Source organism: Heloderma suspectum, chromosome 7 (genome assembly GCF_057233095.1).
Source record: "Heloderma suspectum isolate Gila_16-S chromosome 7, 16-S_ref, whole genome shotgun sequence".
Lineage (NCBI taxonomy): Eukaryota > Metazoa > Chordata > Lepidosauria > Squamata > Helodermatidae > Heloderma > Heloderma suspectum.
The window spans coordinates 96,237,479-96,252,026 of record NC_139464.1 but is presented as its reverse complement, the minus strand read 5'-3'; the positions used below and the strand labels follow the sequence as shown (position 1 = coordinate 96,252,026).

The window sequence follows — 14,548 nt, the reverse complement described above, 5'->3', positions numbered from 1 at the left end:
TTCTAAAAAAAAAAGTTAACAATTCCTTGGTCAAGTCCACAGGTATAATTTTTTTAAATCTACATCATTGTACACAATGATCTCTGTGTTTGCTTACTGTTAACCGCAACAAGAATGCCTTCCCAGAATCCCAGCCAAACAAGCACAGCTGCTGTAAGCTTCCCTCATAGGGAGATGGTCAGTCAGCATCCCTGATGTTATGAAGTATGCTTTATTTTATGTGGAGGTGTATATCACATACATGTAAACTAAACACATACCAGAGGGATCTTTTCACATAGAACTCTCGGTGCTTAGGAAAACCCAAAAGCTGAGGGAGTCAAGAGAGAGACCACAACAAGGTCTTTGAATGCAATTCCTTGATTTATGAATGAAGAATTTAAATTGAATTAAAAGCACACATCAAGAGAATTAGAACTATACATACATTTGGGGAATCAGAATCATGCTAACATTCAGAGGGGTAAAGATACACATATACAGTCAATAGCGAAGTACACTGGGATGCATAGAAAATTGTGCATGTGTGTAGTAGGGATTACACTGTTGCATAGTCCGCCACACACAGTCGGGCAGCGTAACTGGACTCTGCATGTGAGTTATTATAAAGCTCTGCCACATATCGCTAGTACTTTGGGCTCTGCCCAGGCCAGACAGGGACTGCTTGTTTGGACAATGTTCTGAGGGACACCTCAGTGTGACCACACTCACAATTACATGATTCTGCCTCATTGTCCCTCAGAACTCTGGCTCACATTAGCAGCAGTATCATCATCCCAGGGGTCCTCCTCATCACTTGATGACTGCTCTACTCTGCTGACAGCTGGTGGTGGTGGAGGGAGGTGCTGCTCAGGAATCCATTCCCTGTTGGAGCGTATGAAGGCAAGGGTGGAGACATGTTCTGGTGTGAGTCTGCTTCGGCGGGTAGTGACAATGTTGCCAGTGGTGGAGAAAAGCCTTTCAGAGGCCACACTCGAGGGAGGGCAAGATAGATGCCAAATGGCGACTTTGGTCAGATTTGGCCAAACGCCATATTTTGTCTCCCAGTATAGGAGAGGATCACTCTCTGGGCTGCTCTGCGTTCCCGAGAAACTCTCTCTGGCACAAGCTTCCAGTTCCTGGATAGCCACATCATAAGCTGATCCTTTCCTGGCTGCTTTGGCACACCCTGCCCGCTTACACCGAGCTCCACTGCCATTGAGGAGTACAGGTAGAACTTTCCACAAGATGCCCCTGTATCTGTATGTCGTGTTAGTGGTGCAGCTGCTGTGGCGTCATCATCGCCCCTCCTGCTGGTGATGGTGCTACTGCTGCAAATATTATCTTCAGGGGAGATAGTAGTCCTACTAGTCTCACTCTTCCCCAGCTCCTTCTCATCCAGAACATCTCTCTGGCAGCACTTCATGACTTTCTCTGTCAAATAGCTTTTTAGACTTCGGAAGTCAGGGTTCTGGTTTGGCAGCACCGCCCTTGTTGTGCTATCCCAGAACCATTGTTCAAGGAATGCGGCAGCAACATATTTCATGTCCCCCCTCATTGAAGTGATGTGTTTGTTGGTGCCCAGCTCCTGCAGAAGGAATTCAGCAAGCCTAACTGCAGGATTGGGGACTTGATTGCCTACAGCACTGGTGCGCTCACAAAGCTCAGCATGGCATTTTCTCAGCACCCCCTCTATAATCTTCAGCACAGGTAGAACTTGGCCCAGTGTAGCATAGTCTGCACTCAGAAGCGTTGTGCATTCATCAAATATGTTTAAAATGTCCACCAGGTCTTGCATCCAGAGCCACTGATGTGGTGTGACAAAAAATTTGGAGTGGTGTTGTTTCTCAGTAATGTAGTCATTTATAGCTGCTCTCTGCTCACAGAGTCTCTGTAGCATATGCAATGTGCTGTTCCAGCATGTGCACACATCCAAAATGAATTTGTGTTCTGGAAGGCCACGGCTACGTTGGATGACACCGATTGCCTCCATTGCTGAGCAGGACTGCCTGAAGTGGGTTCAAATGGATCGGGCCACCTTAAGTAGCTTGCCTATTTTAGGAGATGCGTTGCTCAATCCGGAACGCACCACAAGGTTCAAACAGTGCGCAACACACTGAACATGGTTTAGCCATGCATTGCAGGCTGCTTTTAGGTAGTTGGAGGCATTGTCTGTTGCTACACAGCCCACTGTTGGATTTAAGGGGGCCAACCAGGACTGAACAACACCACTGATGCTACTGCTGATGTTTTCTGCTGTGTGTGTCCCTGAGAGCATTGTGAGGGCCAACGTCGCTGTTCTCCGAGTCAGTCGGCTGCTCGCACTGACGGATACCCATTGCGCGGTGACACACAGATAAGACTTTGTTTGATTGCTTGTCCATGTGTCACTCGTTAAATGTACACTTCCTCCAACTGCACATTTCAAATCCTGTTGGAGTACCCTTCTGATTTCAGAAGCCAGGGCTGGAATGGCAACGTGCTAATGAAGTGACGAGAGGGGACATCCCACCAAGGGCACAATCTCTTCATGAAGCACAAAAAGACCTTGTCTTCCACACGGGAGAAGGGAAGCATACATTGAGCAATGAGCTCTGTCAGGTTGTGATTCAACCTTCGTGCCTGGATGCTGTCAGAGGGAAATTTCTGTGTCAGTGTGAGGCATTTCTCCATTGACACCTGCCTCTTAGCTAAGTAGCCTTCTGTGCCCTTCTCACCCAGAACACTTTGCGTTAGGTCTTTGGAAGATGAGGCAAAGAAGGCGGTAATGCTCTTTTGGGATGGTTGTGGCAGGGACTTGCCATTGCTATCTTTGGGCACAAGAAGCGCATGATGCACCTCCATGTGTCGCCTCATGGCAGACATGCCCACTCCTCCACAGCCCCCTTCTTTTCCTAGCCACACACGGCTTCTACAAATATCACAAAGCATGACATAGTGGTCATTCTCTGCATATTTGAAGAAGCGCCACACATAGGAACTCACCCTGCCACCACCACTTCTTCTTTGGGGAATGCGGGTATCGGTTCCAGATGAGGTGGCATCGGGAGCTGCACGTTTCTGCTCATCTGTGGATGGTGTTGCTGTTGGCATTGTTGATGGCAATGACCAGCACTTAGCGGGGGATGTTTGTTCCTGAGGTTTGGGATTGCTCCCAAAGAACCCAGCAGGCTGGAACACAGAGTCAGACTCAGTCTCAGCAGGGACATTGATATAGAAGGGCTCCTCATCATCTTCGCTGTCCGGATCACTGATGAAACTAAGTCCTGCGGCCTTTTTTTCCAAATCACGTGAGCTGCTGCCCACGAGGTGATTATCAGCGGGCAGCTGTGGACCTGGTTCATCTGTCCCACTTCCGCTCTCTGATGCAGGGAGGACGGTTGTGGGCATCTCTGTAAAGATTCAAAATAGATAGAAGCAGAGTTTCATGAGAAATGCACCTTTTACACATGAGTAACAGCCAAGAGAATAAAACTGTGTACTTGTAGAAATCTATGAAATATAGCTTGGAATTGCGATCAATCAACATTACACAAGGTGCAGATGTAAGCTACTACTGCACTAGCTACCACTGAGAAAACAACACATGACACAAGGTGCAAAAAAAATGTACTGTACAGACTTCAAAACTCCACGAGAGTTATCTAAATGTGTCCTCACTGGTAAAAGTCTAAAAAGCATGGGGGAGGAGATATCTGGCTCCCTTGAAAGGTCCACTCCTTTGCAGCAGCTCTATTATACCACTGTGTGAGACTCAGCACCTACAGGGCTGGCCCAAAGCATTTTGCTTCCTGAGGCAAAGGATAAAATGGCACCCCTCCATCTACATAGAGTGATAGCTGAATCTTACTTGAACAGTGACAATGGGAGAGCTTCTTCCACCACACCAGAGGACAACGAGCTGGCTGAGGAACTACAAGGCAGTCTGAGGAGCACCCACATCTCGCTGCTACCTAACGATAGGGCTGGTCCTGAGCACATACTTGGCAAATCCCACCGCCTTTTTCCGGAGTGCATTTGTGGTCCCCCGGGAGGAGTGCCTGATTAGTCAGGCCCTGTTTTAAAAACCATCCTCAGAAATTTAATTGATTAATCAATTCACATTGCAGCTCTAGTTAAAAGAGATCAAGGCCAAACAAGACCGCAAACTATGATGAATGGCTTTGGAAACAAAGCAAGAACAAAACACTGAAGTGTTTTCCCACCGAAAAGGTGAATCGTTTGAGAAATTATTGCAGTTCTTTTAAAGAGTTGGGGTTTTCTTTAGTACTGGAGTACCATATAACATTTTAATAATATGAAATATGTTCACAGCAATGAATATGAATGAATGTAAAATAGTCGTGTATGTTTTGTGGTGTTGAAGAAGAAGATCCGGCGGGGTAGTCTTCCCCAAATGGTTCCCTCCAAAGGTTTTGGACTTGAACTCTCATCAGCCCCAGCTGGCATGACCAATGGTCAATAATGCTGGGAGTTTTAGCCCAAAACATCTGGAAGGCTGCAGGTTGCAGAAGGCTAATGTAGGGACTATTCAAATATTCAAAGATATTTATTTGTATCCAGATATTTACAAGCACCTGTGATGACAGAGTCTTACCAGATTCATCCTTTGGAATAACGTAGACTTTTTGACTTCCATTCCACCACTGTGGAGTCTCCTTGGGAACATTTTCATCCACTTTGGAGACTCTGCCCTTCCGCTCACCATCCATGAACTTTCTTCCTCTGGAGTTGTGGCTGGCTGTGCCTGTGCCACTTTCTGTGGCGGTAATTGGTGGTGTGCGCTGCTTACGGTTGCGGGGTGGACTACTGCTGGGGCTGCTGTCGCTGCTGGTCACACTTTGGGCTTCCTCCTCTTCCATGTCATTCTTAAAATACCATTGAAATTCAACCTCAGCGGTGTATGTTCTCGCCGGGCATCCACGCCTCTTTTGAGTGCTGGATTGACTACGGGTTCCTCTTTTCTCCATGTTCATGTCTCTGGGCAGAAGGAGACATAAATGCATGTGGCAAAGCTGAAATCATGTGAACAGCCTACGATCACAGATATAGTGCAGTGTAAAAGTAGTTCCCCACCAATCCAGCCATCCAATGCTAACTAAATAGGGGCATATTGTACAGCAGATTAGGCCGAAAAGCCCAGAATGGAGGATGTAGTCCATCCATGCAGCCTGAAAAACACAAGCCTACAGTACACACAGGATGCTGGGGGATGGAGTCCTTCTCAGCAGGCCTAAACACAGGCTGCTGGCCTGGCCTGGCCTGGCCTGGCCGCCCAGGCAGGCCCTCCCCAGAATCACTCAGGAACACTAAGTACATAGGGGCACATGACTCTTGGAGTTGAAAAGCACATTGATTAGTCCTGGAAAACCCAGGGGGATGGAGGATGGAGTCCTTCTCAGCAGGCCTAAACACAGGCTGCTGGCCTGGCCTGGCCTGGCTGCCCAGGCAGGCCCTTCCCAGAATCACTCAGAAACACTAAGTACATAGGGGCACATGACTCTTGGAGTTGAAAAGCACATTGATTAATCCTGGGAAGCCCAGGAGGATGGAGGATGGAGTCCTTCTCAGCAGGCCTAAATACAGGCTGCTGGCCACCCAGGCAGACCCTCCCCAGAATCACTCAGAAACACTAAGTACATAGGGGCACATGACTCTTGGAGGTGAATAGCACATTGATTAATCCTGGAAAGCCCAGGAGGATGGAGGATGGAGTCCTTCTCAGCAGGCCTAAACACTGAATTTAAGATTGGAAAAATGAAACTGAGAGAAATTTACAGACTTGTACATCCCTAATTAAAACCAATAGGACATACGTTTGAGTAAAAGTGTTTAGAACTGAGGTGGTCCATTGACCCATTTCAAACTAAAAATGGCAATAGGGCAGTAACTGACCTCTGCACTAGAGGTCAGTTATGCTAGCACAGCACAATGTACCTTACATTAGCATTGGATACTGCCCAATCCGAGCATAGTTAAGTGTTTAAGTATTTCCAAAATTAGAATGCAAGGAAAAACAAACTTGAGTAATTTCTTCAAGACCTCCAGATGAAAAGTTTCATAAATTTCAAGGGCCATCCTTTCTTCTACTTCCATATACTTTAAAATAACCCCTAAGGCACAATTCTTACCACTGCTAAAATAACATGGCCAAAATTCCTTTTTCTTTCTTTTAATTGTGGGACCATTTTTCATCTTACAAAAACTGGTAAATAAATGTCAATTCAAGAAGGAGCTGTAGTATGTATTCCTAGGCCATTAGGAAGTCAGTTCAAAGCTTTTAGATTTATTTTGCTTTTACAACTTTGAGCTCATAGTGGCCTTTGGGTTATTTTAGGGCTGAAAAATGGTTCCCAAATGCCTGCATTTCTTTGTACTATATTAATGCTCAGCAACATTTACTCAAACAAATCAGACCTTTCTGAAAGGAATCGGATTTATTCTGAGGGTGAACCATAGCAATGTAAAGTTTAACAGACGGTTGAACCACAAAAGTATGTTGAAGCACAATGGATGTTTTGGCTTGTTCTCTGCTTTTCCAAGCATTGACTACACATTTATCTTACTTTTTAAGAGCTCAACCCACATGCTGCTATACAGATGCACAGATGTATTGCTAGCATTTTATGATTTCTTTTTAATTAAAGAATTCCATCTGACCCTCTACATTCATAGAGCTCAGTGGTATTGTCAACAGATGAATTTTTAAAAATCCATACACATATGCAAGAAATGCTTCTGCAAGTGGATATTATTATGTCAGATGCTCTGCTGGACAAAGCCCCATTGACAATTTGTCCAGGGGGTTCTGGAGTTTACTTCATGCTTTTCAGAGAAACCTGCTACCGCCGGAATGCATGACTTAGGAGACACCAAGCCAAGGATCACTAGCATGGTGGTCTCCCATATGCTTCCCAGCCCCTCTGTTTTTCAAGTAGGCAACTAAACAAGGTATTTATCAAGTCCTGGGTTGGCCGCCATTTATAGCAGACTACATTCAGCTTGGCTAGTCACAATTTCTGCAAGCCTGTGTTACTGTAGTCATTTGAGCCAGTGACACACCCCTGTGCCTTCATGCATTCAGTGTGAAGATTAGAATAGGGCTCTGTAACCATGTTTGATTGAACATTCTTACAGAGCTCCCAGGATTGGAAACCCTGTTGCAGGCAGAAACTTGCATTGGGCTTATGTGTAGGCCTCCTCAGCAATTTTATTCATTCATTCATTCATTCATTCATTCATTTCATTTCTATACTACCCAATAGCCAAAGCTCTCTGGGCAGTTCACAAAAATTAAAACCAAAGAGCACACAATAAAACAATATAAAATATATAAAACATTAAAACCACAGTATAACAATACAATCAGAATAAAACCTAGCAGCAATGCAGGGATTTAAAATACAGATTTAAAACAGCAAAGCTAAAAGTCTAGAAAGCTAAAATGCCTGGGAAAATAAAAAGGTCTTCACCTGGCTCTGGAAAGAATACAATGTAGGTGCCAGGCGAACCTCACTAGGGAGCTCATTCCAGAGCTGGGGTGTCACAGCAGAAAAAGCCCTCCTCCTAGTAGCCACTTGCCTCACTTCCTTTGGCAGGGGCTCACAGAGAAGGGCTGCTGAGGATGATGTTAAGGTCTGGGCAGGCACATATGGGAGGAGGGGATCCTTCAGATAACCTGGCCCCAAGCCGTTAAGGGCTTTGAATGTTAATACCAGCACTCTGAATTGGGCCCGGAAATGGACTGGCAGCCAGTGCAGCTGGAAAAGTACTGGCGCAATATGAGCTCATTGGCCAGTCCCAGTTAACAATCTTGCTGCCCTATTTTGGACCAGCTGAAGTTTCCGGACTGTTTTCAAAGACAGCCCCACATATAACGCATTGCAGTAATCCAGACGAGAAGTTATCAGAGCATGGATAACTGTAGCTAGGCTATCTCTATCCAGATAAGGGCGTAGTTGGTATACCAGCAAAAGCTGATAAAAAGTGCTCCATGCCACTCAGTTCACCTGTGCCACCCACTAACAGTACCTCCATCTTGTCTGGATTGAGTTTCAGTTTATTGGCCCTCATCCAGTCCATTACCATGACCAGGCGCTGATTCAGAACAGCCACTGCCTCACCTGGGTTTGATGAAAAAGAGGGGTAGAGCTGGGTGTCATCCACATATTGATGGCACCTCAGCCCACACTTCCAGATAACCTCCCCCAGTGGTTTCATGTAGATGTTAAACAACACGGGGGATAAAATAGAGCCCTGTGGAACCCCATGGCACAATTGCCATGGCACAGAGCAATAATAGTGGAGCAATAAGCACCACTTTGTGGAATCGGCCATCCAAGTAGAAGTGGAACCACTGCAGTGCAGTGCCTCCAACTCCCAACCTAGACAACCTATCCAGAAGGATAGCGTGGTTGATGGTATCAAAAGCCGCTGAGATGTCCAGGATAATCAACAGGGTCACACTCCTCCTGTCCCTCTCCCAGCAGAGGTCATCCCACAGGGTGACCAAGGCAGTTTCCATTCCAAAATCAGGCCTGAAGCCCGACTGAAATGGATCTAGATAATCCGTTTCATTCAAGAGTACCTGGAGCTGTCCTGCAACCACCCACTCAAGCACTTTGCCCAGGAAGGGGATGTTGGCCACTGGCCTATAATTGTTAACATCCTCCAGGTCCAGGTTAGGCTTTTTTAGGAGTGGTCTGATTACAACCTCTTTTAAAGCGGCCGGCACCACTCCCTCCCTCAAAAAGGAATTTTCAACCTCCTGGACCCAGCCAGACGTCCCCTCCCTGTTTGATTTAATAAATCATGAAGGGCAAGGGTCAAGCAAACAAGTGGTTTGGCCAAGCACCTTGTCTGCATTCTCAGGCCTTAATAACCAAAACTCATCCAATAAAACTGGACCAGACAGGGCTCTGAACGCCTCTACCAATGGAACTGCATTAATCGTGGTGTCCAATTCATGACAAATCTGAGTGACTTTGTCTTCAAAGTGCCATGCAAACTCATCACAGTGTGTCAGGGTTAGGGGTGGACGAAAGTCACTTACCTGTCGTCGAAGCTTGTTCGTGGTGGGGGGGGAGGCGCTTCGTTGCTCCCCCCGTGAAGTTCAGGCCGGGGGGGGGGAGGCTTCCCGCCTCGCCCGGCCGCGAACTCCAAAGTTTTTTTAAAAAACCAAAAACGCCCCCGTGATAGGCTACGTGACGATTAACGTAGCCTATCACGGCTAGATCTGCAAAGTCAGCCGTGATAGGCTACGTTAATCGTCACGTAGCCTATCACGGGGGCGTTTTTTTTTTTTTTCTTTTATTGGAATGGCGGTGACGGCAGCCGGTCAAAAGACCGGCTGCCACTCCCGCCCCGCACGAACACCCGCCGAACCGCCGGCCGGACCCGCCGCCGGGAGGGACATTCGGCAAAGGTAAGTCCTGTCCCGGGAGGGGTGCGGGGGGGCGGAGAATTTCTCCCCGAAACTTGTTCGGGGGGCCGAACACATTGGCGCTTGGCCCCCCGAAGTTTTGGGGAGAAATTCTCCACCATCCCTAGTCAGGGTTGCCTCTGAGCACAGGGAGTGGCAGAGTAGTTCAGATTCTGAAGAAGAACCGCAAGACATGGGGGAGAACGTTTCCAAGGCTTGCCCAGACATGGATAGGCAGACTCCTCAGGTTTCAAAGGCCCAGCTGGACAGAGAGGGCCCCTCTTCACCCCCTCCCTGTGAGAGATAGCAAACAAGGAGAGGCGGGGCTTGGAGAGCCTGAATTCTTAGACACCAGGCGAAGACACAGAGCCAAGAGACAGATGGCTGGAGCAGAGCTTAGACGGTCTGCCCGACTGGCCCGACATGAACAGAGGCCTCAAGAGAGAGAGGGAGATCCCCCCCACCCCTTAAGTTAGGATAGCTAACTTAAGGATAGCTAACTTCTGTATGACCTATTGAAGTAATGGATTAAAAGCCATAGATTGAAGTCTCTCATCTGTGTTTGATTTGGCATTTGAAGTTCAGCAGGGGCAAAAGGAATCCTGACACAGCATGCAACCAAGGGTTCCACAGTGTCTCTCCCTGGCCCAGAATGTAACAGGCCGCAAGCCACTCGGAAAAGCTCTGCTGGATGACACTGAGAAGATGCAATGCTGGTGGAAAAGAATTGTCTCTTTGCCACCCTCACTGCCACAGAGTAGGCTCGATAATGAGCTCTAACCTGTGTTGGGTCAGACCCAGCATGAGTTTTCCTCCACCTGTGTTCTAGCCATCTCCCCTCTTGTTTCATTGCCCTCAGTTCAGGTGTATACCAAGGAGCTGGCCAGGCTCTGCTCAGAGGGAGAGGGTGTTTGAGCACAATTGTGTCAACTGCCCAAGTCATCTCTGCATTCCATAGAGCGACCTGGTCTTTGACAGGAGCACCAGCCATACCAGCAGGAAAATCTCCCAAATCCCCCGCTGCAATTCATCGGAATCCATTAGCCTCTGGGGGAGAACCATTTTAATAGGTCCCCCATCCTTGCAGAGGGGGAAGGCTGCCAAGAGTCTAAACCTCAACAGGAAGTGATCTGACCATGACAAAGGGACAGATGTTAATTCCTCCACTCTCAGATCACCATCCTCCTGCCCAGTTGAGAAAAACAGATCAAGCGTGGGTCCTTTAAATGCATTGGGCCGATGACATGTTGGGACAGTCCCATAGTTGTCATGGTGGCCATGAAGTCCTGAGCCACCCTGGATACAGCATGGAAGTGTGGATCAGGAGTCGGAGTCCTGCCTCCGACTCCTGGGAGGCGAGAGTCTGTTTCCCGCCTCCCAGCTGAGCAGAGCAGAGCAAAGCAGAGCAGAGCAAGCTGCTCCAGCTGGTCCAGGGACTACAGAAGCAAGCAAGCTTCCAGAGAGCGAGCGACCAGAGCGAGCAAACAGGGGGAGCAAACAGGAGTTGGCCAGGGGAGTTGCAGTGGTTGAAGAGACAAAGGGGACAAAGGAGACAAAGGAGACAGAGGCTAAGAGGTAAGTGGGCTGCAGGAAGCCCAGGGGGCTGCCCTTTATCCTTCTGAGTGGCTGTGAGCTCACCAGGTGCTTCTGAGAGCTTCAACTGAATTGGGGTGTGTGGCCTGAGTACTCCCAGCAGCTGAGTGGGTGGGAAGCTACAGTCTGTTTCCTGCCTCCCAGCTGAGCAGAGCAGAGCAGAGTAGAGCAGAGCAGAGCAAGCTGCTCCAGCTGGTCCAGGGACTACAGAAGCAAGCAAGCTCCCAGAGAACAAGCGACCAGGGCAAGTGAACAGGGGGAGCAAACAGAAGTTGGCAAAGGGAGGTCAAGGGGGAGGCCCCTAACATTTTTTTTCATTTTTTGTTTTATTTTATTTTTTAACTAACTTTTTTCCATTTATTTGTCTTGTAACACACACTTTCACACAAGTGGGACTCTGCGTTTAACCTCTACTGAGTAGAGGAACAGGCACAGGCTAGTCTAGAACAATCACAAAGCTAGACACAAAAAGGGAAAAGAGGCTATGGAAGGACAAGACTCTCCAGTGGTGGTGACCTGCAAGGTGTGTGCAATGCTTGTTTTCTTGCCTGAGAACAACATGGCCTACACCTGCAACAAGTGCAAGTTGATCACACTGCTGGAAGAAAAAGAAAGTGGACTGGAGCGGCGACTGTCGACCCTCCGGGGAATAAGAGAACACGAAGAGTTCTTGGACAGAATGGGGGAACTACAGCAGCAAAGGGCAGACCAGAAGCTTGAAGAGCAACAGCAAGATGAGGCAGTGGGAAATGCTGAGGTGAAGAAAAATGGAGTAGAGGATACTCCTTGGAAAAGGGTGACAGTTAGGAGAAGACGAACTAGACACCACTCTGCACCAGTGGAAGCAGTGGAGCTGTGGAACTGATTCCAGGTACTTGCGGATGAGACTGGAGGACAGCCTGCAGAGGAAGAATCACAGGGGAACCTGCATGAGAGTGAGCAAGAGGCTGAAGGTCAGTCAAACAGAGGTGATCAAACCCAGGCCTACAAGAAGAAGAAGAGAAGAGTGGTAGTAGTAGGAGACTCCTTACTGCGTGGGATCGAGACCCAAGTATGTCGCGAAGACCCGTGGACTCACCAGGTATGTTGTCTCCAGGGAGGACGAATTACAGACGTGACTGAAAGGTTGCCTGCACTCATAAAGCCCACTGACAGGTATCCCTTTCTTCTCATCCATGTGGGAACAAATGATACCACCAAGCGGAGCTACGAAGAAATCACGTCAGACTTTGAAGCTCTGGGAAGGAAAATCAAGAACTTTGGGGCCCAGATAGTTTTCTCATTCATCCTTCCAGTAGTTAGAAGAGGGATAGCAGTTACAGGAACTCTGGGGAAAGCAACCAGGTTGTACTTCAGTTCTTGGTTCTAAGGGAAGCAAAAGCTGGGTGTAGTCAAACGCGTACCCTGGATTTTAGGAAAGCTCCTTTTAATAAACTCAGAACAATGATCAGTAAGGTCCCATGGCAAGTGACTCTAACAAGAAAAGGAGTCCAAGATGAGTGGGAGCTTTCAAAAAAGGAAATTTTCAAGGCACAATCACAAACAATTCCAACAAGAAGAAAAGGTGGAAGACAACAGAAGAAGCCAATGTGGCTTCACAAAAAGTTTAGGGATGACCTGAAAACAAAAAAGGACACACATAGGAAGTGGAAAGAAGGCCAAGTAACAAAGGAAGAGTACAGGCAGGTAGCACAGAATTGCAGGGATGGTGTCAGGAAGGCGAAAGCTGAGAATGAGCTGAGGTTAGCGAGGGATGCTAAAAACAACAAAAAGGCTTTCTTCAGCTACATGCATAGTGAAAGGCAGAGGAAAGAAATGGTTGTTCAGCTATTAAATAAGGATGGCAAAATGATAACAGATGACAAAGAAAAGGCAGAGGTGCTCAATTCCTACTTTGCTCAGTCTTCTTCCAAAAGAGGGTCTATGACCCCCCTGGCGAAGACGAAGTACAGGCTGAAGGGGCAGGATTGCAGCTTGAGATCGATAGGCATATGGTCAAGGAACACCTCATTACTTTGAATGAGTTCAAATCTCCAGGGCCAGATGAAGTGCATCCTAGAGTAAGAAAGGAACTGGCAGAAGAGCTCTCAGAACCACTATTCCCTTTGAGAAATCATGGAGGACGGGTGAAGTGCCAGATGACTGGAGGAGGGCTAATGTTGTCCCTATCTTCAAAAAGGGTAAAAAGGAGGAACCTGAGAACTACAGAACCAGTCAGTCTGACATCAATCCCTGGGAAAATTCTGGAGCAGATGAGAAAGCAATCCATCTGGAAGCACCTTGAAAACAATGCCGTGATTACTCGAAGCCAGCATGGATTTGTCAAAAACAAGTCCTGCCAGATGAATCTGATCTCATTTTTTGATCCAGTCACCTCCCTTGTGGACCGTGGGAATGTTGTAGACATCATATACCTCGACTTCAGCAAAGCTTTTGACAAAGTGCCCCATGATATCCTGATGAGCAAACTAGCTCAAAGTGGGCTAGATGAAACAACGATCCAGTGGATCCACAGTTGGCTACAGAATTGGACTCAAAGAGTGCTTATCAATGGGACCTTCTTAAACTGGGAAGAGGTAACAAGTGGGGTGCCGCAGGGCTCAGTCCTGGGCCCAGTGCTCTTCAACATTTTTATTAATGACTTGGAGGAGGAGGTGCAGGGAATGCTGATCAAATTTGCGGATGACACCAAATTGGGTGGGATAGCTAATAGTTTGGAAGAGAGAAACAAAATTCAAAGTGATCTGGATAGACTGGAGTGCTGGGCCGAAAACAACAGAATGACATTTCATAGGGATAAATGCCAAGTTGTGCACCTAGGAAAAAGAAACCAAATGCACAGTTACAAGATGGGGGATATGTGGCTCAACAACACGACAAGCGAGAAGGATCTTGGAATTGTTGTCGATCACAAGCTGAATATGAGCCAACAATCTGATGTGGCTGCAAAAAAGGCAAATGCTCTTTTGGGCTGCATTCATAGAAGCATAGCTTCCAAATCCCAGGAAGTACTAGTTCCCCTCTAATCAGCACTGGTTAGGCCTCATCTGGAGTACTGTGTCCAGTTCTGGGCACCACATTTTAAGAAGGATGCAGACAAACTGGAGAGGGTTCAGAGGAGGGCAAAAAAAAGATGATGAGGGGACTGGAAACAAAGCCCTATGAAGAGAGACTGAAAGAAGTGGGTATGTTTATCCTTGAGAAGAGAAGACTGAGGGGAGATAGGATAGCGCTCTTCAAGTACTTGAAAGGTTGTCACAGAGAGGAAGGCCAGGATCTCTTCTCGATCATCCCAGAGTGCAGGACATGGAATAATGGGCTCAAGTTACAGGAAGCCAAATTCTGGCTGAACATCAGGAAAAACTTCCTGACTGTTAGAGCAATATGACAATAGAACCCAGTACCTAGGGAGGTGGTGGGCTCTCCCACACTGGATGCGTTCAAGACGAGGTTGGACAGCCATCTGTCAGGGATGCTCTGACTTGGATTCCTGCATTGAACAGGGGGTTAGACTCAATGGCCTTGTAAGCCCCTTCCAACCCTACTATTCCATGA

General features: G+C 47.4%; 1 protein-coding gene across 1 annotated transcript in view; it reads right to left on the bottom strand.

Moving 5' to 3' along the window:
- Positions 1-347: 347 nt before the first annotated feature.
- The window catches only part of LOC146340090 (uncharacterized), a 90,266-nt gene continuing 76,065 nt past the window's right edge, over positions 348-14,548 (bottom strand). The window contains exons 2-3 of the mRNA XM_084811832.1: positions 4,577-4,959; positions 348-3,371 (exon numbers count right to left, since the gene is read on the bottom strand). Coding sequence (XP_084667958.1) covers positions 2,404-3,371; positions 4,577-4,955 — 1,347 coding nt within the window. The 5' untranslated portion in view covers positions 4,956-4,959 and the 3' untranslated portion in view covers positions 348-2,403. The remainder of the gene's footprint in view (positions 3,372-4,576; positions 4,960-14,548) is intronic.